This window comes from Sminthopsis crassicaudata, chromosome 3, assembly GCF_048593235.1.
Source record: "Sminthopsis crassicaudata isolate SCR6 chromosome 3, ASM4859323v1, whole genome shotgun sequence".
Taxonomy (NCBI): domain Eukaryota; kingdom Metazoa; phylum Chordata; class Mammalia; order Dasyuromorphia; family Dasyuridae; genus Sminthopsis; species Sminthopsis crassicaudata.
In genome coordinates, this window is record NC_133619.1 from 650200340 (window position 1) to 650224403 (window position 24064).

Here is a 24064-nt window from a genome sequence, read left to right on the forward strand (position 1 = left end):
CACAGACGTAGCATCAGACCATTGTAGTGTAGGAGGTTGCCCAAAATAAGACTTTTGAGAGAATGTTGGCTAACTTTCTGTTTTCTTTATCATTCTGAACTTTGCAATGCCCTTTTTGCAAGTCAACATGATTATGAAAAATGTAAATCCACCCTGTACCTTCACTCCCCCTTTACTATAGATAAATCACAATTCTAGTTTAACATCACTTAATCTTATATGACTATATGTTTAAAAAATTGCTCTCTCTGCTCTAAGGGGTATTTGATCCCTGAGGGGTCATTAACTTTTATTGCTGGCAATTTTTAGCCTTGCAAATAAATAGATTATACTTAAAACTCTTGTGTGATAATTTCTCTTTATCACAGATTTTTGTGATGATAGGATTTTTCTTTAGGGAAAAATCCAAGGTATCAGTAGATAGTAACATGAAAAAAAAATGCTCTAAACCACTAATATCTAGAGAAATGAAAATTAGAGCAATCAAAATTCCACATAGCATTTAACAGACTGGCAAATATGGAAATGATAAATATTATAGGGCTGAGCAGAAAGGAGGCACATTAATGTGCTATTGGTTTAGTTGTGAAATTATATGGAACTATATTGCCAAAGTTATGAAATGGTGCATATTCTGATTACAGGCGCTATACCTACAAAGAGATCAAAGGAAGAGAAGAAGTACTTATTTATAAAACCATTTCTGGCATATCTTTTTTGGAGACAAAGAACTGGAAACTAAGTGAATTCCCATAAAATGGAGAACAAATGATGATATATAAATGTAATACTATATGATTGAGCTTTAACACATAGAAGACAGTTTCAAAGAAACTGAAGATGTGTAAAATGATGAAGAGGAAAGTAAACAAACTTGGCAGAACAATTTCTTTTTCTTTTATTTTTCTAATTTTATACTTTTTTCTAATTGTAGTATAGAGATATCTCACAGCATCATGGTAGGGGAATACAAATATGTGTCCGAATTCAATATACACATAAATTCATTTTCCTGAAAACCAATCCTTAAGGGACTACAAAGCAGAATCAGAGTGTCTTAAAATTTCATTTAGGTCTGCTTCCTAATTTCCATCAGCTTTCCTGATGAGATCAACCTTCAGACAATGCTCATCCCCTCCCTTCTTTTCCTTGATTGTAATGTCTTTTGTGCTTCTTCATGTGATCTAATTAGTTACATTATACCTCCCCTTTCATCTTCTCCTAGTGTAGAACAATTTCCAAAATAACAATAATACTTATAATACATTTAATTGAAACCATTAAGAATTCTGATCATCAAAAAGACCAACCATGATTTGAAAATACTGGTGATAAAGAATTTCATTCACCTTTCAACAGAATATTGATTAGCCAATTTCAAAGAATGTGAAACGCATTATTGGAAAGGACCAGTTTTCTGATTTATTTGGATTGATTTTTTCCAAGTTTCTACAAAGGTTTGAATACTTGCTTATTTATTTCTTATTTATTCTTATTTATTTTCTTATTTATTTATAGCAGAAAGGAAAATTACATATTCATTGAGAAAATAAACTTTAATTTAAAATAAATGTTAAGCAGGTTTCGCAAAGTGGATGTTGAAGACTATGCATATGTTTGAAAATAAAAAGCATTGTAAAAAGAAAAAGAGATAGAAAGAAAAAAATAAAAATAAAATAATGGTTAATCATGGATCGATGGATGAATACAGTCAGTGCCCTAATCTGTCATATAAAGTAGAAGCTATGTAACTGGTAAAATTGTTTGTGGTTCTGTTTCTATGACTTTATGTCCCCAGCTATGCTTTTTGAGATAAGGATTTCCCAAAGACTCTCTGGAGAGCCCCCAACACCTCCTTATTTTTCAAGCTATAGATGATGGGATTAAGCATAGGGGTGAGGATGGTATAGAAGACAGCCATGTTCTTGTCCTCTTCTGGGGAGCGCAGAGATGGGGGCCTTAGATATGTGTACATAAATGGGCCATAGTAGAAGCTGACCACAGTCAGATGGGTGGAACAAGTCGTGAAAGCTTTCTTCCTCCCCTGTGTTGAGCGCATGTGGTAAACAGCATAGAGAACCCGGCCATAGGAAGCCATGATACCAATGAAAGGGACCAAAAGAAACAAGCTGGTGCTGAAGAACACTGTGTACTCATAGGCCCAGGTATCTATACAGGCCAGAGGCACCATGGCAGGGATATCACACAAAAAATGGTTAATGACTCTGGACTTGCAATAGGGCATACAGAGTGCATACACTGTATGGAAAATGGAATTGATGAATGCAGAGACCCAGGACCCGGCAATCATCAGCAAACACATTTTCTTGTTCATGAGAATAGGATAATGGAGGGGACGGCAAATGGCTACATAACGATCATAGGCCATGGATGCCAGGAGTAACCCTTCAGCACCTGCCATGGTTAGGAAGCTGACACTTTGGAAAGCACAACCTACTAAAGAGATAGAATTGTTCCCAGACAGAAAATTGATGGCCATCTTGGGAACTGTACTGCAAATGTATATGAGGTCCATGAGGGAGAGCTGACTGAGTAGGAAATACATGGGGGTGTGGAGATGGCGATCCATCCAGATGAGGAAAATCATGGTTGAGTTACCCAAGAAGGCAATTAGGAAGATGAAGACAACCAAGAGGAAGAGAAGCAGGCTAGTCTTTGTTGGTGGAAACAGCCCCAGTAAGAAGAAACCAGTGGTGGTTTGATTCCATTCCTCCATAAAGAACTTTCTAAGTTATTTTCCTGAAAGATAAAAGAAATGAATAAGAAGTAAAGTGCCCAGATGAGAGAAAATACAGGACAGCCAAAATAATGAAAGTTTAAGAGCATTTTATTAATCACTGACCTGCACTGAGCCCCATCAGGCCCTGGGGTCAGGGCCAAGTGGTTTCAGAGACACTTTATAGAAAGATCTACAAAGGGGTTGTTTGGAGTATTCATTATAACAATAAAAATTCCTTTCCCAGACAGGAGGTAAAGATTATCACGTTTAAGAATTCCATCCCCATGAGTGTAAACTGTTTGCATTTTTGTTTTTCTTCCCAGGTTATTTTTACTTTCTGAATCCAATTTTCCCTATGCAACAAGAGAACTGTTTGGTTCTGCACACATATATTGTACCTAGGATATACTATAACATTTAACATGTATAAGACTGCTTGCCATCTAGGGGAGAGAGTGGAAGGAGAGAAGGGAAAAGTCTGAACAGATATGAGTGCAAGGGATAATGTTGTAAAAAAGTACCCAGGCATATGTTCTAGCAATAAAAAGTTATAATTAAAAAAAGAATTCCATTCCCAGACAATATTTCTTTATGTTTATCAAGTTGTCAAGGTCTTAGTAGTGGATCAAGTTTTTAGGCAACACATCTTGGGGTGTAAAACAGTAAATACCATCTGCATTAGGGCATGAAAAGCTAGCAACATAGTTCTAACTGTCAAACAAAGATGTTTCTCAATTTCTCAGGGGTGTCCTTCCACTTCAGAAGCTACTTTGGAGCCAAAATTTTTTTCTTTGATTTCTGTTGGAGTTCTCTATTCTTGAACATTTCACCACACTAAAAAGAAATTGTGTGTGTGTGTGTGTGTGTGTGTGTGTGTGTGTGTATGTGTTTGTATCTGAAATGGGTTTTTTCCTCCCTAAACTCCATTCTCTAGGGAACTCTAGGTGATGAATTCCCTCTCTGAATGTGCTTCAGGATGTACTCTGTAATTTAGAGAGCTGAAAGGTGTCCTTCTGCCTAGGCTCACCCAGCAGGATGTGTCAGAAGCAGGAGTAGAAAGCAGGTCTTCCTGATTCTGTGATTACCTTTTAGCCCTAATATCATGGATACATTTAGGTTTTTTGGTGCTTCTTCAAATATGATTTGCTTAGTGTGAAAGGGGAAATTGGAGAAGTAAGATTATACATAGAGTGTTACATACACACAAATATATGCATGCATACATACATACATGCATTATTGTTCAGTGATTTAGTTGTGTCCAAATCTTTGTGACTCTATTAACCATTAGCTCTTTTGCTTTTCTCTGTTATTTTCTTCTTCAGTGGATTAAGTCAAACAGACATGCATGCACGTATGTGTATGTATATAAAATTAATCTTTTAAAGTATTTATTAAGTGCATACTCTGTGCCAGACACTAGAATACATTTTTTTAAAGTCCCTACTCTCTAAGAGCTTGCATTTAAATGCAGAAGTTAATACATGTAAGCATGTGATGGTGAGGTTTAGCTTTGAAAGTGACTTGAATGGTTAATATATCCATAGGCCAATTTATTGACATGAACTTTCCAGATCTGGAGCATGGGTGTGACTTAAGACCAAATACTGGTGGGCCCCGTCGGGCTAGCGATCGAAAATGTTCTGGAATTAGGATAGCAGGAATCCCGAGGAGGAAATGGAGAGCTAGCTGGGTCTGAAGCAGGCAGCAGGGGATGAAGTTGGCCAGTGATGTCCATCTGCTCCCCCAGGACACACATCCACATAGACACATATACATGCACCCACCCACCCACCCACCCCTGCACACAAAGGCATGCAAGCCATTATTTGTAAGGATTAAGCTTGTGCTTTCCTTAGTATAAGGAACTCAAAGTGGAGAAGAATCCCTCTACCGAGGCAGGTCAGCTTTCTTTAAGCACTTAAAAGCGGTGCAGAGGACTTAGAGGTTAAGTGGTTTGGCAGGAGTCAGTGACTAGCATGTATTATTGTCAGATTTCCATACTCAGGTCTTCCATAAGACCAACTTTATTCAGTACATGACACTGACTCTCAAATATAGAAATTCATTTATTATTCATGAGAGCCAGTATGCATATGGAAACATATGTCTATTTTCTATGAAAAACCTTCTTGAAAATGTAATTTCCATGTTGTAATGGAAAACTCTGGGGCTCAGGGCAGATGAGCCATACTGTCTTCTTCAAGCTCACATGCTTAAAAAAGAGAAACAAAATATGAAAATATGAAAAATATGAAAATATGAAAAAATATCAAAAGCACTTGATTCATGAGTAACTCAGTTAAGAGTAATTCATTTAGAAAGAAAACCTTTTCATAGAAAATATATGGAGATGAATTGGGTTTGCTAGAGTGTTTTTAGAATAATTTTTAAAGATTAATTTTATTCGATTTGTTGAAGATTCAATCCACTCATTCTTTCCAGTGATTCTCATTTGGATGAAGAGAAAGAAAATGTCAATGAAAAGCAACCTTGGCATTGGAACAAAGGGGCTAATCCTGTCTACATGGTCCCTAGTTCATTTTCTGGCAGTAAAAATGTTCCCAGTGGAAATCCCCCAAAGCCGACATTGTTAGAGTTGGAAGAGCTGAGCTGACATCCTGGCTCTCCCACACCTTGCTTGGCTCATGGCAGGAAAACTTTTTCATCTTTTTCATTATGAAAGATTTTTATTCTTGGTTTATGGGGCTTTGGGGAAGCATAAGTGAAATAAAGCACTTGAAAATACTTTAGATAAAATGATAATAATGGGTTATTGTTAGTAGTATAAGGGCATCTAGGTGATGCAGTGGATAGATAACCTGGCCTGAAGTCAGTGATGGTCATGATGGAGTGCCAAGGTGAGGCAGAAAGAGCACTAGAACTAAGGGGGGAGAAGCAAGAGAGAGTTCCTATTGGTTTTTATTGTTCAATCATGTGTGACTCTTTTAGGACTCCAAGTGGGATTTCTTTGGCAAAGATACTGGAGTGGTTTGCCATTCCCTTCTGCAGTTTATTTTAGAGATGAGGAAACTGAGATATTAAGGGCTAAGTGAGATGCCCAGGCTTATACAGTAAGTGTCTAAGATCAGATTTCAGCTCAGGTCTTCTTGTCTCCAATCTTGTCCCTCTATCCACCATGACACTTGATTGCTCCTTAACCAATCAACATTTATAGAATGTTGTTTTATTGCTGCTATTAAGACAATTATTTTGATTAGTCTTAGTGAATTTATTTTTTTTTTTTCTTTTGTTTTTAGATTCTTTGTTGTAATATATAGCTTTTTGGAGGGGGGATGTAAACCAAGTATAAAGAAAAGATAGCAATACAATCTGCCCCCTTTTTAAAAGACATTATTAAGCAGTGAAATGACCAGAATTGGGGTCAATATTCAAGTTTCACCTCTGACTAAATAACAGCAACAAGTACCAAGTTACTACTTCTCAGGGCTCCCCAAAACTTACAGAAGCTCAGTATCATGAAAGATTTGTTGATCCACATTGATGAAGGGACTTCCACATTTGTGAAAGAAGAGGTCCGAACAGCAAAATAAATAAACAATGCTACAAGCATTATTAGTTTAAATCTAATGTCAAAAGATCATATCCTTTGTCTTCTATTTCTTTTCTTTCTTTTTTTTTTCCCCTGAGGCTGGGGTTAAGTGACTTGCCCAGGGTCACACAGCTAGGCAGTGTTAAGTGTCTGAGCCCAGATTTGAACTCAAGTCCTCCTGACTTCAGGGCTGGTGCTCTATCCACTGCACCACCTAGCTGCCCCCTTCTATTTCTTTTCTATGTATACTTTGGAAATACTCAATGAAATTTTCTGTCTATAGTTGTAAAATTGATTTTCATTGGCCCTTTCTTTCCTAAATACTCTAATCCTACTGATACTAGACTCAGTTTTTCTTGTCTAAATGAGACCTATATATATATATATATATATATATATATATATATATATATATATATATATATATATATATATAAAATGCTAAAATACATAATTAGTTTGAATATTCGGACTCTGGCAGCTAAGGGTACCATTTGGACTGACCTAACCAATTCAGCTGCTTACAATGGGGATGAGATGTGATCTCAAGATAAATGATTTTTATCATCATAATAATATCACACAATCCAGCAGATGAGCCAAATTCCACAAACAATTCATGAAAGTCTTCTATGTGACACAACCACTTTTTTCTCCCCATGCCCCACCCCGCCACGCATACACAAAGCATAATCAGACCAATAAGCATCCTCAGCAGTTTCCAGGGGGAAAAAATCCCCCTTCCCTTGCTCTTCATTCCTGTTCCCTGTCATCTCATGTAGATCAGTCACTATAAGAAATTAGTCAATTTAACTCTCATGTTTTCCTTACCTTAGAATAACCATAACTATTCCCAGCCTTGGAGGCCCCCAACAGTTGTTCTACTGAGCTCAAAGATGATTTTTCTTTTTCAGTATAATCATGGAAAGGACCTCAAAGATAAGGCAGTTTTCTTATGCTACAGATAATGGTTTGGAGATCTGGAGATCTGATGAGATAGAGTGCCCAGGAACAGTACAAAGGAAAGGAGTCCTCAGATGATGAATATTTCTCTAACCTTACTTCAAGAACATCCTAAGATGCTACACACACACACACACACACACACACACTGAGTTCTTCCTCTCATTTCTCTTATATCCAGTTCTTTTACTACTATATAGTCTTTTGAAAGCAGGTGCAGGCAAGGAAATGTTTATACTTAAACTTCTCTCAGTTTTCTAATTTGGGACAAAACCTCAACTTTTCTTGATGGTGACTTGAATTCCTGACGCTATACATAGAGCTGCTCAAGGTGACATCCTCCCACATAGTCCCAAATGCACATTATACATGACAACCAAGAGTCTCTCTCAAGAATCCTAGACCCCAGGAGCTTCTAGAGGAAAGGGTTTCCTCCTTGCTTTTAAGAATTTCATGCATTTACTTTCCCTGATGGAGGAAATGCTGTTTTTCCTTCCAGAAGGAAATTTCACAGATTCCTAGGGTTCCACGTTCTCTCACATCCATAGCTAGAATTTTATCTTTTTAAAAATTTAAATCTCATCAGATTGGAAGTGGATATCTTCAACATAGGGAAGAGTTAATCCAATTCCAATTGATCAATGATGGACAGAATCAGCTACACCCAGAAATGAATGTAAACTGTTAGCATTTTTTGTTTTTCTCTCCAGATTAATTTTTACCTTCCGAATCCAATTCTTCCTTTGCAACAACAACAACAATAACAAAATTTGTTTCTGCACATATATATTGTACCAAAGATATACTATAACATATTTAATATGTATGGGAATGGCTGCCATCTAGGGGAGGGGGTGAGGGAAGAAGGGGGAAAATTCGGAACAGAAGGGAGTACAAGGGATAATGTTGTTAAAAAAAAAATTACCTATGCCTATGTACTGTCAAAAAATGTTATAATTATAAAATTAATATAAACAAATAAATAAATAAATAAATCTCATCAGATGAAGCATAATATAAAACCTGAACTTTCTGACCACATTTTGCCACTTATTAATTATCGCCTTGTACACATAATTTCTCTCTATTTCTATTCCCTCATTGATACATGAGTAGCAATATTAGATTGCTCACACTAAAAGGTTGTAGAGAGAAAAGCCCTGTGTACATGAAAAATTCTAACTACTAAACTAAAGTGTACATGAAAAATTCTAACTAATAAACTACTATTATTATTCTCCTATTTTCCAGACCACAGTAGAAAAGGATTTTCCCAGTCATTCTTCAAAAATCCCCTGCTTGCACAAAGAACATAATTCTGATATCCTCTCACCTCTATGATGTTCATAGATCATATCCTTAGGATGCCATTTCTCAGCCCTGACAATTTCCTCAAAGTTAATGGATGTGATGAGAGACGGACTGTAATACTATACACAATCTCTTACAAACTCCTTTGTGCTAGTGTTTCCTCTTTCTAAAGTTACTGTTCCTGCTGTCCAAGTCCTTGGGGAGACCCTTTTGCCCTACAACTAACACTTAATCTGAGCTTTGTTTCTTTGGAGAGTAGCCTGGCTCTAGACCCACAGAAATATGGCCTTTCCTCCTGAGATCACTGTTGGCTTGTATGTCTACCAATGACAGGCAATGAGGGATTAGCATGGCGTGGCCTTGCTGACCAAGAGATTAATGATAGCATATCAGAGGAGGACACCACTTGAGAAATCATCTTCTTCAACCCCTTTATCTTACAGTCATAGCCACTAATTTCTGAGGAGAAGTGGCTAGTTGGCTTAACACATTAGGTTTCTGATAGATTCTAAATTACAACCACAGTGCCTTCCAGGAAGTCAAGTTTCATGTTCTACTCAGGACTGGGAAGGTTGGAATTTTAAAATTGAAAGTTACCTCCAGGATAATTTAAAGAAAGATGCGATGATCCACAGGACTATAGGAAACAACCCCCATATGTGGATCAGATGTAGAATCTGCTGCTCCACAAATCTACCAGGGACGTTGGGACCCTTGACATTTGGGGCTTTCTTTTTCATATAATAGTGAAGCTGAACTCACAAAAGAGTGCCATTGCTCTGCTTTTGAACAAGGGGACTTTTCCTTTTTGTGTGTCTTAGATCCCTTTGGCTGTTAATCTGAGGAAGACTGTGTACTCCTCAGAATCACATGTTTAAATGCCTAAAGTAAGATACAGAGCATTATAAAAGGTATCAATGAGAGTGCAATAGAGTAATAAAAACCAGAGCAAACAGATTGATGGACTGAGAATTCTTGAGAGAGAGAAGATTGTAATGGGGACAATTAGAATAAAGATATTAGGGGCAGTCTTTACTTTTTAACGAATATGACAATCCAAGGTAGAATAATAAGCATGGATCATAAAGATAAATGAGCAACAGACAGATATGTCAATAATGAATGGTATATGACCAAATTTAAATGCTAGTCAACAATCATAAAACATATGAGATGTACAAATATTCAAATAAAGAGGATGAGACTAAATTGAAGGAAGGGAGTGAAGGTGAGTGGGTGGAGACAGATTGAGAGAGAGAAAGACAGAGACAGAGAGATAAAGAGAGAAAGAGAGGCAGAGAGAGACAGACAGAGAAAGACACACAGAGAGACTGAGAGATAGAGAGAAAGACAGAAAGAAAAACACAGAAAGAGACAGAGACAGAGAGACATAGGCAGAGAGACAGAGGTAGAGACACAAAGAGAGAAAGAGAGACAGACATAGACAGAGAGAGAGAGAGAGAAAGGGAAAAAGAGAAAGAGACAGAGACAAAGACAGAGGTCGTCAGATAAGAACATAGAAGGAGATAAAGAGACAGAGACAGAGAAATAGAGAAAGTTAGAGACATGGAGAGACAGATATAAAGAGAGAGAGAGAAATATAGATACAGAGACTGAGAGAGATACAGACACAGAGAAACAGAGAGAGAGATTCAGACACAAAAACACACAGAGAAGAGCTCAGAGCCACAGAGATAGATAGGAAAAAAAGAAATAGAGGCATAGACAAACAAAATACACATACTCACATATTATACACATATACACACATACATACCCATACAGAGTCATATACACACACACAGAGGGCCACCAATTCTAACAGAGACCTAGAGAGACAGAGAAGCAGAGGGAGAGAGATAGTCACAGATGAAGAGAGAGAGAGAAATGCATCTGTGATGCAGAAACAGACAGAGAAACAGAAGCAGTCAAACAATTGAAAGTGAGTAAAATGATGCTGAGTGAAATGAGTAGAACCAGAAGATCACTATACACTTCAACAACAATATTGTATGAAGATATATTCTGATGGAAGTGGAAATCTTCAACATAAAGAAGATCCAACTCACTTCCAGTTGATCAATGATGGATAGAAACAACTCCACCCAGAGAAGGAACACTGGGAATTGAATGTAAACTGTTAGCACTACTGTCTTTCTACCCAGGTTACTTATACCTTTGGAATCCAATACTTAATGTGCAACAAGAAAATTGGATTTATTGTATCTAGGTTATACTGTAACACATGTAAAATGTATGGGATTGCCTGTCATCTAGGGGAGGGAGTAGAGGGAGGGAGGAGAAAATTTGGAAAAATGAATACTAGGGATAATGTTATAAAAAATATTACTCATGCATATATACTGTCAAAAAATTTATAATTATAAAATTAATTTAAAAAAAGAAAGTGAGTAAAAGCTGAAAAGACAAGCTACTGTTTCTTGGCCCAGAGAATATGTGTCCTGGGCAGCAAACAGGACTTGCCTGGAGACTCAGAATTCTCCTGGATCACTAGACTCCTCAAGTTCTCTACCTCTTGAATGGAGAAGCCCAATTTGGAGCATGGCTGCCTGAATCTTGCTCCTTTCTCAAACGTTAGACAAGAAAGAAAAAGACAGATGGTCTCCTAGCTTCCATTCTTTCACAGGGATAAAGAAAGGAGGAATTAAGTCAGGGGCATACTGACCAGTGTATTGGAACTTTCTGAGGACCTTTCCCCCCAAAAAGTATGGAAGCAAGAATAATATCTTCCCTCTAACAAGAGATGGGGAAGATAAAGGGCCCACATCCTCACTCTGACTACTTCTGATAAATCTGGTACCAGGTTAAACTTTTGTCTCATCCCAGCTCTATTTTCAAAGGGATTCAGGGTCCATCATTTTTGGCTGCCCCTTCCCCATAGGGCCAGCCTGGAAGGGATTCTGACTGCTAGTAAATGAAGGGAAATCTAACTCTTTCTTCAGGTTTTATATCATTGGATCAGGGAACTCCTGTGTTACATTTATGATAGGAAGGTGTTCCCCTCATTTGTGATTCACAGGAAATTAGTCCTGATTTATCGTAAGCTGGGAGAAAAGGCTGACAGAGGACTGGGCTCATCCTAATGCCCCAAACTAGTAAGGGTCAATTCTTTTCTCTCCTATCTGTAGAGTTAGAGACCAACCGGATGTCATCAATGACAACGCCAATGAAAAAAGAAGCTAAGCCCTCCAAGTTTGTGGGAGTAAAAACATACAAAGCAAATTTGACAGCAGCAGATAATATACATTAGGATTTTATGTGTTTTCATAAATTTGTGGATGATGACAATGAGGGCCAGAGAATGGGAATGGCATAACTAAGACACAATATTCTACTGAAAATAGACACGGATTGGGACTGAGAACTCCAATTCCCAAATTCAACATCCCTTTAACTGAAGGAATAAATTGTGCCTATATCTAAACAAAGACCACCTTCTAGTTAATTTGAACATGATTTCGATTTCTGGACTGTGATTTCCTGCCTTGCTCTCAAATGCAACAGTTCTAAAATGAATAGGTTAATATTTATAATATCAAACAGAAAACAAAGCTGACCAAATTAATATTTATTCAGGTATCCAAACTTACTAATCCAAAGTTACATATAGTTATTGCCCCAAATATCATGACCAACTATATGATAGTACTGGCTAAAACAAAAGTAACTCAGCATCTAGGCTTGGCCCAAATTTCAAAACCAAAAATGATTTTTGGATAAACCTTCATATCTTTCAAAGTTATTTGGTAAAAAAAGGAAGTCAGGGTCAGTAAATGTAAAATATAATAACCATTTGCTAGTCTTCATATTGAATTTTAAAATAGATCTATTTCCTTTTGTTGTAAGACCAAGATAAGAAAAGTAGATTTTAAAAAATGATATAACTGCATAAATTCTACATTCAGTATTATTTAAATCACTGGTCATCTTGAATTTTGTCCTGTCATTGGACTTTCAGTACTCTGGACAGACTGAGGCTTTTTGCACCTCTGAATTATTTAAATTTAATTCAAGCACAAGTCAAGTCATTGCCTTAGGATGTCATTAGCCCTCTTTGAAAATAAAAGATGAACAACATCATATGGATAAATAAATTAAGAAAATTATCAACATGGCAGGGTAAAGACTAAGTAATGGCATTGCTGGATCAACCAGGGTATGCACAGTTTCATAGAAATTTGGACATAGTTCCAAACTGCTCTCCAGAGAGCTTGGCTCATTTCATAATTCAAAATGCGTTAACATCCCAGTTGTCTCACATCCACTCCAAAACTTATCATTACCTTTTGCTGTTATCTTAGACAATCTGAGAGGTGGGGTTGTACCATAGTTATTTTAATTTTAATTTCTCTAATCAATAGTGATTTAGAGCATTTTTCATATAAATAGTTTTAATTTCATCACCTGAAAATTTTCTGTTCATATCTCTTAATCAAATATTTATCAATTGAGGTATGACTTGTATTCTTATTAATTTGATACAGTTCTTTATATATTTTATAAATTAAACATTTATCAGAAACAATGTTTTATCTATTTTGTTTTTTTTCATAAAACCAACTTTTAGTTTTATTTATTAGTTCTATAGGTTTCTTAGTTTCAATTTTATTAATCTCTCCTTTGAGTTTCAGAATTTCTAAATTGATATTTAATTGGGACTTTTTATTTTGTTCTTTTTCTAGTTTTTTAGTTGCCTGCCCAAATCATTGATCTCTCTTATCTCTATTTTATTCATGTACCAATTTAGAGATATCAAACTTTCCCTAAAACTATTTTGGCTATTTCATATAAGTTTTGGCATATTGTCTCATTATTGTCCTTCTCTTGGATGAAATCATGTATTGTTTCTGTGCTTTGTTTTTTTTTTTTTGATTTACTCTTTTTTTAGAATTAGAAATTTTAATTTCAATTGGTGTTTTATCTATATTTTACTGTCCCTTTATTGTATGTAATTTTTTATTGCACCATGGTCTCAAAAGAATTTGCTATTTCTGCCTTTCTATATTTGATTATGAGGTTTTTATGCCATAATACATGGTCAATTTTTGTGTAGATGCCATATACTGAAGAGAAAAAAGCATATTCCTTTCTGTCCTTATTCAATTTTCTCCAGATGTCTATCATATTCAGGTTTTCTAGGATTCTATTAACTTTCCTAGTGTCTTTCTTATTTATTTTGTGGTTAAATTTATCTGATTCTGAAAGTGGAATGTTGAGATCTCCCTCTATTACAGTTCTGCTGTTTATTTCTTCCTGCAAGTGGCTTAAAATCTACTCTAGGAAAATGGCTGCTCTACCACTTGGTGCATACATATCGTATCATTTATCAAGATGTATTTTCCTTCCCTATGTCTTTTAATTAAATCAGTTTTTGATTTTGATTTATTTGAGATCAGAAGTGCTACCTCTGCTTTTTCTACTTCAGCTGAGTAATAATAAATTTTGTTCCAATCTTTTACCTTTACTCTGTATGTGGCTGTCTGTGTCAAATGTGTTCCTTGTAAACAACATACTGTAGAATTCTTTTTTTTTTTAATCCACTCTCCTATTGGTTTTCAGTTTTATGGGAGAGTTCATCTCATTCCCATTCACAATTATGATTACCAGTTCTGTATTTCCCTCCATCCTATTTTCTCCCCTTTTGTTCTTTTTTTTTTTCACTTTCTACCCTGTCTTTGGTAGTATTAAAAAAAAAAACCTCATCTCATCCACTATCTTGTCTCCTATCAATCTGCTCCCTTCTTTTTGTAGACTTTTTTTTTAACCCATCCCACCCACTACCTTATCTTCTATTAGTCTCCTCCTCTTAACTTTTTTTCCTTAGTGTTTTTGTCCTCCCTTCTATCTACCCCATCTCTTTTCTTTCCTCTTTCTCCTACTGCTTTATAGGATTAGATAAATTTATGTTCCCAACTGAATGGTTAAGTATTTTTTTTGCAGCCAAAACTGATGAGATCAAGCTTCAGACAATGCTCATCCCTCTCCCTTCTTTTCCTGGATTGTGTGTGCAAATTTCTTTTGCACCTCTACATGTGAACTAATTGCCACATTGCACCTCCTCTTTCCTCTTTTACCAGAACATATCTTTTATCACTCCTTAATGTTTTTTTTTTCTTTGATGCAACTACATCTCCATATGCACCAATGACAGTTCCAGTTCTCAAGAGTTACAAATATCATCTTCCCATCTAGGGATGTAAACAGTTATCCTTAAATTTTATATATATGTATATATATGTATATATATATATATATATATATATATATATATATATATATATATATATATATATATATATATATATATTTCCCCCTGTTTATTTTTCTATGCTTCTCTTAATTTCTTGTTTTTAGATAAATTTTCTGTTTAGTTCTGATTTTTTCAACAGAAATCATTGAAAGTCTCTTATTATGCACCCACACTTAACACCACATACTAAGATAAGATCAAAATGGGTCCATGATTTAGGCATAAAGATCATAAATAAATTAGAGGAACATAGGATAGTTTACCTCTGAGACTTGTGGAGGAGGAAGGAATTTGTGACTAAAGGAGAACTAGAGATCATTATTGATCACAAAATAGAAAATTTTGATTATCAAATTAAAAAGCTTTTGTATAACAAAACTAATGCAAACAAGATTAGAAGGGAAGTAACCAATTGGGAAAACATTTTTACAGTTAAAGGTTCTGATAAAGGCCTCATCTCCAAAATATACAGAGAATTGTCTCTTATTTATAAGAAATCAAGCCATTCTCCAAATGATAAATGGTCAAAGGTTATGAACAAACAATTTTCAGATGATGAAATTGAAACTATTTCCACTCATATGAAAGAGTGTTCCAAATCACTACTGATCAGAGAAATGCAAATTAAGACAATTCTGAGATACCACTACACACCTGTCAGATTGGCTAAGATGACAGGAAAAGATAATGATGAATGTTGGAGGGGACATGGGAAAACTGGGATATTGATGCATTGTTGGTGGAGTTGTGAAAGAATCCATCCATTCTGGAGAGCAATCTGGAATTATGCTCGAAAAGTTATCAAACTGTGCATACCCTTTGATTCAGCAGTGCTACTACTGGGCTTATATCCCAAAGAAATACTAAAGAAGGGAAAGTGTTTGTGGCAGCCCTTTTTGTAGTAGCTAGAAACTGGAAAATGAATGGATGCCCATCAATTGGAGAATGGCTGAATAAATTGTGGCATATGAATGTTATGGAATATTATTGTTCTGTTAGAAATGACCAACATGATGAATACAGAGAGGCTTGGAGAGATTTACATCAAGTGATATTGAGTGAAATGAGCAGAACTAGGAGATCATTATACACTTTAACAACAATACTATATGAGGATGTATTCTGATGGACGTGGATATCTTCAACATAGAGAAGAGCTAATCCAATTCCAATTGATCAATGATGGACAGAATCATCTACACCCAGAGAAGGAACACTGGGAAATGAGTGTAAACTGTTAGCATTTTTTTCTTTTTCTCCCCAGGTTATTTTTAACCTATCCAATTCTTCCTTTGCAACAACAACAACAACAACAACAAAATTCGGTTCTGCACATATATATTGTACCTAGGATATACTATAACATATTTAATATGTATGGGAATGCCTGCCATCTAGGGGACGGGGTCGAGGGAAGGAGGGGAAAAATTTGGAACAGAAGGGAGTACAAGGGATAATGTTGTAAAAAATTACCTATGCATATGTATTGTTAAAAATGTTATAATTATAAAATTAATAAAAAAAATTTGAAGACCAAAAAAAAATAAAGAAAAAAATAATTAAGTTTTAATTAGCACTGTAAAAAAAAAAGTTTCTTATTGAAGTTTCATTGCCTCCCCTGAAAGATGTTGCTCAGTATCACTGGGTAGTTAATTCTTGCTTGCAACCCTAAGTTCTTCACCTTCTGGAATATGGTACTCCAGGTCCTTCAATCCTTTATTGTAGAAGCTGCCAGATTCTGAGTAATCCTGACTGTTGCTCCTTGATATTTGAATTATTTTTGTCTGGCAGCTTACAGTATTTTTCCCTTGAGAATGTAGTTCTACAATTTCACAAAAAATGTTCCTTGGGGTTTTCCTTGTGGAATTCCTTTCCAAAGGGTTCTTTCAATGCATATTTCCCCCTGTAATTTTAAAATATTGGGGCAATTTCCCTTAAGATCTCTTGAATAATGCTATCTAAACTCATTTTTTGGTCATGACTTCTGGCAAGCCAAATTTTTTGAATTGCTTCTTCTGGATCTATTTTCAAGGTTGGCTCTACTTTCAAAGAAATATTTCATATTTTATTCCATTTTTTCATTCTTTTTGGTTTGACTGATTCTTGCTATCTCACAGTCATTAGCTTCTCCACTATTTTCTCCACCTCAGCAGTTTTTGAAGAAATGAATCTTTCCTGATATTTCCTTGTATTCATCATGGCTGCCTTTTGCTTTCATGTAAAGGAATCCAGCAATTGATTCCTAAAGTTTTCTCTGTCTTGAAGCACAGTAATTGATCCTAGCCATGGGGTTGCCTATAGTCAGTTGACAGAACTTGGGAATTTCATACAGAACACTTTTCTTTTGAGGTGTGAAGCTTAAGGTTGGGGGTCTTGTGTTAGGAAAGAAGTACCTGCCATTAGTATCAGAGGGAGAGGGACTCAGAAAACAGTCAAGTGGCTGATCTATAGGCACCTTAGGCTGCTTTTCAGAATCCTTGTGATGTGTTCCCACAAATTATCTCCCTCAAACAATCACAGACTCCTTATGTAGGAAGGGTCTGGCAAAATTGAATTTCCCACCTTGTAGGAGGACCATAACAAACCATTTCTTGACAGCAGAATCTGCATTTTATAATGATCTTCAGAGAAAGGGATTTCATTATATATAGGGGTTTGTGCTTCTGTCTAATGAAAACTTCAGGGAAGGAAGCATTGCATGATCAAGAAAGTTGATGTGAAATAATAATAAGTTGAACATAACTATTTGGAGTTAATATATTAAAGAATTTTGAGAACAAAACGTTATGTAAAAGGAAAAATGTGAGCAGCTATTAGTATTTAGCATCTAGTTTTCAATGGAAATTGGTCATGACTTTCCCATTCTTGCTTGCCATAAAAGTTGGAGCAGTAAACTTTGAGTGAAAATGGTATGACTTTTTTCTCAGCCCTAGGTTATGAGAACTTGGGTGTTAGGATTACTAAGTGAGAACTCAGGTTGTCTGGACAGTGACAAGGTGAGAATTCAGGTTTTCTGGACAATTACAAGGTGAGAACTCAGGTTGACTTGATAGAGGGGGCAAGCTCATTGGCTGGGGTGGTTCTTCCCAGAAGCCCTTGCATTATCCCACGCCCATTCTCTGGGAGGATAAAAGAGACAGCACTGGGCCCAGAGAGCAGATCGGCCTGGAGAAGGATAAGAGCTGGAGGAGATTCAGAGCCAGGATTCAAGAAGGAGACTCTGCATTGCATCAGGCTTGACGGGGCTCTCTGAAGGAAGGGAAGTCACTTCTCTGGACAAGAGTTAACAGCAACTACCTGCAGACAACGGTTCACTACAGGAAGAAGAATCTGTCTGAGAGATTTGAGTAGACACAGCAGATCTCTTCCCAGAGAGCGATCCAGCAGCTCTGGAGACGACAGCTCGCTACAATTGGCACCCAACATGGGGCAAGGACTTTTGCTTATCCTGACAAGAGGAGATAGACCAGACCTTCGCAATTTGGCGCCCGAACAGGGACAGACACGGTCCTGATTCCAGTGGAAAAGCCTCCCATCCAGATCTCAGTCTCTCTAACCCAGAACCGTGAGTAATGAGGAAACTTTGTTAAAGATTAAGTGAGCGTGCTAATAGATAAATAAGGAACTTAACTTGTTAAGGGCTAAACCAGGAATCTCTTATAGCTGAAATGGGGCACATGTTAGCTAAATTCAATCCCTGGACCTCAGCCGACTCAACCCCAGCCCCAGAAGCAACCTCAGCTCCACCCCCATTCAGGAGTGGTACTATAGAGAGTATAATCAAGATAATTGAGGAGCAGAGTTTACTTGTAACCTGGGTACAGATTGCTAAACTCTTGGCTGCATTAAGACGCACATCCCCTTGGTTCTTAGAGGAAGAAAAGATAGATGTAGATAAATGGAAGCTAGTGGGATATGAAATGAAAGAATTTCAAGCAAAAATTGGGCCTCGTTCAATTTCTGCAGAAGTATTTTATATCTACAACATAGTTCAATTAGCTTTAAACTATCAAGCAAGTTGTAGGAGAAGGAAAAGTTCTAAAAATGAACAGAGGAGGAAGTGTGAGGAAAAAAGGAAAGATCAAGATCTTTCCCTAGAGCAAGAGGATTTAAATGAGGAATTATGGTATGATTTTCTTGAAGAAGCTTCAACCCTGCCTAGAGAACAGATTATTGACAGGCCCACATCAACCCCACCTTCAGAGATGGAGGAAGAAAGAGGGGAAGAGGCAGAAACACAAACAGAATTGCCTGTGAAGAAGCTTAAGCCTATGACAAGATTAGAAAAAGCATTGGTTAAAGCTAAGAGAGAAGGACAGGATATAAGTGATTTTATACATGCATATCCTGTGATTGAAAATACTGACTCTGTAGGTAAAAAAAGGAGAAGATATGCACCTTTAGATTTGAATAAAATTAAGGATTTGAAAAAAGGTTGTACCCTTTATGGGGCTACATCAGCTTATGTCAAAATGTTACTAGATGGTTTGTCTTATGAAGTCCTAACCCCGAATGATTGGAAATCCATAGCAAGGACATGTCTGGAACCTGGAGAAAATTTATTATGGCTTGCGGAATTTCATGAATTATGTAAAATTCAAGTCAGATGCAATTTGGAAATAGGAGTTAACACACAATTCACTTTTGAGCACTTAGCTGGTGAAGGTCAGTATGGAGAGAATTCGGAACAGATTAAGTATACCATGACAATATATGAGCAAATTGCTAAGGCTGCAATAAAAGCTTGGGGTGTCCTTCCTGGACAGAAAGATCGTGGAGAGGCTTTCACTAAAATACAGCAAGGTCCCAATGAACCTTTTGCAGATTTTGTGGGACGTTTGCAAACTGCTGTCAAAAGAACTATTGGAGAAAATTCAGCTACAGAAATAATGACCAGACATCTGGCTAAGGAAAATGCCAATGAGATTTGCAAAAGAATTATATGGGGATTAGACAAAGATGCTCCTTTAGAGGAGATCATAAGACGTTGTGCTACAGTGGGAACAAATGCTTTTTACACCCGGACAATGATGAATGTGGAAAGACAGGGTCCCTCCTGGCAAGGGCCTTCTAGAGAAACTCGGCAATGTTTTCAATGTGGAAAAATTGGGCATCTAAGAGCTCAGTGTAGATATGGAGATACAGTGAGAAGACAGGGTGAGAGAAGACCTAAAACTCCATGTCCAAAATGTCACAAGGGCCTCCACTGGGCCTCCGAATGTAGATTGACCCAGGGAAATGACAGGTGGGGCCCAGCTTCAGCCCCCCAAGTGGGGCATGATGGCAGCCGAGGTTACATCCAGAGAATTTTAAGACATGATCAATCAGCCAAAAGGCAGTCAGATGGAAGAAAGGGATTGAAATTAGGAAAAATAGAGTTGTGTGCAGTAGAGACTACCGAGATACTCCCTGGAGAAGTGAAATCTGTTCCTGTTGAGCCTATGGATCCTTTGCCTCCAGGCACAGTAGGCTTGACCATTTCACCTTCTGAGAGTGCCTACAAAACAGTGTCCATCCATACATTGATGTGGGAGACTGGAGAACGTGTATCTAATATCCCAGTCACTAACACAGGCAGACAACGTGTGATTTATCAACCAGGAGAAGTAGTAGCATCAGGCTTATTGTTACGGACCCCTAATAAGCAACCTAGTGATAGTCGCCTAGATTTTGACTCCAATGAACAAAATCCAGGAATATATTGGACAGCAGCTGTGACAGCTGACCGACCTATGCTTACTATTTATATAAATGGAATACCATTTGAAGGATTGGTAGACACGGGTGGAGATCGTACAGTTATTAGAGGTGCCAATTGGCCCAGTCACTGGCCAAAGATTAAAGCAGACACCTATATGTCTGGGGTGGGAGGATCAATAGCAGCAGAAGTTAGTGCTAGGCCTTTGAGATGGGTATTTGAAGGAGAAACAGGAGCTTTTACTCCTTTTGTGGTTGAAAAAATCCCCATCAATCTGTGGGGAAGAGACATTTTACAGCAGATAGGATTACAAATAAGCACTTCGGCTTTTTAGGCAGGGCTGCTGTTGAAGGCCTACCTGCACTTTCACCAGTTCCTATTCAGTGGAAGACTGATTCACCAGTGTGGGTAGAACAGTGGCCCTTAAGAAGTGATAAAATTCAGGCCTTATTAGACATAGTGCAAGAACAACTTGACCAAGGACACTTGCGGCCTTCTCTAAGTCCTTGGAATTCCCCAGTATTTGTGGTGAAAATGAAATCTGGAAAATGGAGGATGATAACTGATCTAAGAAGAGTAAATGAACAGATGGAAACTATGGGAACTCTTCAGCCTGGACTTCCATCTCCTACTCAGTTGCCAAGAGAATGGCCTCTATGGGTTATAGACATTAAGATTGTTTCTATTCTATTCCTCTAGATAAGGAGGATATGAAAAGATTTGCTTTTTCAGTGCCTAGTGTTAATTTGGCCGAGCCTTATAAAAGATATGAATGGACAGTTTTGCCACAGGGAATGAAAAACAGCCCTACTATGTGCCAAATGTATGTTGCAGCTGCTCTTGCTCCAGTAAGAAAAGCCTTTCCAAAAGTAATATTGTTACATTATATGGATGATATTTTGGGATGTGCACCTGAGGAACAAATGTTAGAGGCATGTCTACAAAGGACCATGGAAACATTAAAGTACTACAAACTGCATATAGCTACAGAAAAAATTCAAAGACATGCTCCTTTTCAATATTTAGGATATGAAGTATATCCTAAGACACTCACAGTACAAAAGCTTTCTTTAAGAACAGAGAAGTTGAACACCTTAAATGACTTTCAAAAATTAATAGGAGATATCCAATGGATGCGTCCAGTGTTAGGCTTAACTACCAATCAACTACAACCTCTATATGACATTTTAAGGGGAGACAGTGCTTTAAATTCACCACGCCAGCTTACAAAAGAAGCACAAAAGGCTTTGAGAGAAGTTGAACTGGCTTTATCCAATGTGGTTGAAAGAGTCACTCAAAAACCCTTGGAAATATCAGTTTTTGCTACAAAAGAGGCACCCACAGCAGTCCTTCATCAAGGAGACAGAGTGATTGAGTGGGTGAACCTCCCAGCACAACCAGAACAAAGCCTTACACTTTACCCAGTGCTTGTGGCTAGGATTTTATTAAAGGCTATTAAGAGAGTAACACAATTATCTGGAATAAGTCCTGAAAAAATATACACATTCTATACTAAGGCACAAATTAATGTATGCTGTGAGACCATCCCAGAATGGCAAATTTTATTGGCCACCGCTCCAAATTTTGCACATGGATCTCCATTAAAGATTACCCGGCTACTACATAATTGGCGATGGATTTTTGAAGAAAAGGTTTCTAAGGTTCCTCTTAAAGGACCAACAATCTTTACAGATGCCTCCAAAGAAAATATTTGTGCCATATACTCTCATGATTTAACCATAAAGAGAGTAATCAGGACTCCTTTTCAATCCACTCAACAGAATGAATTATTTGCTATCATGCTAGCTCTTAATTATTACCCAGGAGACGTAAATATAATTACTGATTCAGCCTATTCAGTAGGTGTAGTACAAAGAATTGCCACAGCCCAAATAAAATTTGCAGCCTCCAATATTTATCAGCTCTTTAAGGAACTTCAAGAGCAAGTGAGAAAACATCCAGGCAAGATTTATATCTTGCATGTCCACTCACATAGTGGACTTCCAGGTCCCATTTTTGATGGAAATTCAAAGGCAGATAGCCTTCTAACCATGTTAGCCAGTAGTCCTTTATTTCAGGAAGCACAAGAATCTCATTCTAAATATCATCAGGCTGCTCGAGCTTTACGTTTACAATTTGAAATCACAAGAGAGGAAGCTAGGAGCATAGTAAAAAGCTGTACAGCTTGTCTTCCTTTCCACGCTCCTACACTCCCTCCAGGGAAGAATCCTCGTGGTTTGAGACCCAATGAAATCTGGCAAATGGATGTGACCCATTATAAATCTTTTGGTCGTCTATCTTTTATTCATGTCGTGGTAGACACCTTTTCAGGATTCACATTTGCAATGCCAGCAGCAAAAGAGACAGCCCGAGTGGTCACTGAATTCCTTATACAGGCTTTTGCAATTATGGGTGTGCCACAAGCAATAAAAACAGACAATGGACCTGCATATACGTCCAAACATTTTACACACTTTTGTGCACAGTATAAGATTTTACATACCACGGGCATACCCTTTAATCCTCAAGGGCAGGCAATAGTAGAGAGAAGAAACAGACATCTTAAGACACTCCTCCAAAAACAAAAGAAAGGGGGAGCCACAGGTAGCCCTAGGGAACTTCTAAATTTAGTTCTCTATACCATTAATTTTCTAATTTTTGACAAAGATGCACTGGCTCCGGCAGACAGGTTTTATAACCCACCAGAAGGGCAGTGTCCAGTGCGAGCATCTCCACTGTCCTTAGATAATCGCCAGGTGATGTGGAGAGATCCAGAAAGTGGTGAATGGAAGGGACCAGATAGGTTAACTGCCTGGGGGAGAGGGTTTGCTTGTATTTCTTCAGCAGGAGAAGGAATCAGATGGGTGCCAACGAGTCATATTCGCCTTATCCATCAGAGAGAGACAGAAAAAGAGAAAGACCTCAAAATAAAGGAGAAGATCTAAGAAACATCTGACACTGAAAGAGCATGGATAATAAGAAGACTGTTAAAGAACTTTAAAACCAGCAGGAATCATTGGACTTCCTCACACAAGATGAGACTAATGGACAATGGACTTATGGACATTTATAAATTTTCAATTTATGATTATGTTATATACTTCTAGCATGTGTTATGTTACTATGTTACTATGTGCTTATGTAATTTATGTAATTATCTGTAATACTTCCCATATTGATGGATTTATGTTTCAAGGTCATTTATGTAATTATCTGTAATACTTCCCATATTGATGGATTTATGTTTCAAGGTCATGACTGTCCTATGTTCTAAATCAAAAGAAAGGGGGAGATGTTAGGATTACTAAGTGAGAACTCAGGTTGTCTGGACAGTGACAAGGTGAGAGATTCAGGTTTTCTGGACAATTACAAGGTGAGAACTCAGGTTGACTTGATAGAGGGGGCAAGCTCATTGGCTGGGGTGGTTCTTCCCAGAAGCCCTTGCATTATCCCACGCCCATTCTCTGGGAGGATAAAAGAGACAGCACTGGGCCCAGAGAGCAGATCGGCCTGGAGAAGGATAAGAGC

General features: G+C 37.3%; 1 protein-coding gene across 1 annotated transcript; it reads right to left on the reverse strand.

Annotated features, from left to right (window-relative positions):
* Window positions 1–1798: 1798 nt before the first annotated feature.
* Window positions 1799–2737, reverse strand: LOC141562644 (olfactory receptor 2L3-like). Its single transcript, XM_074302648.1, has one exon. It carries the CDS (start codon window positions 2735–2737, stop codon window positions 1799–1801), a length of 939 nt encoding a protein of 312 aa, XP_074158749.1.
* Window positions 2738–24064: the final 21327 nt, after the last annotated feature.

Excerpts from the sequence above, each read along its gene's own strand:
- LOC141562644 (XM_074302648.1), bottom strand. The coding sequence starts at position 2,737 with ATGGAGGAATGGAATCAAACCACCACTGGTTTCTTCTTACTGGGGCTG.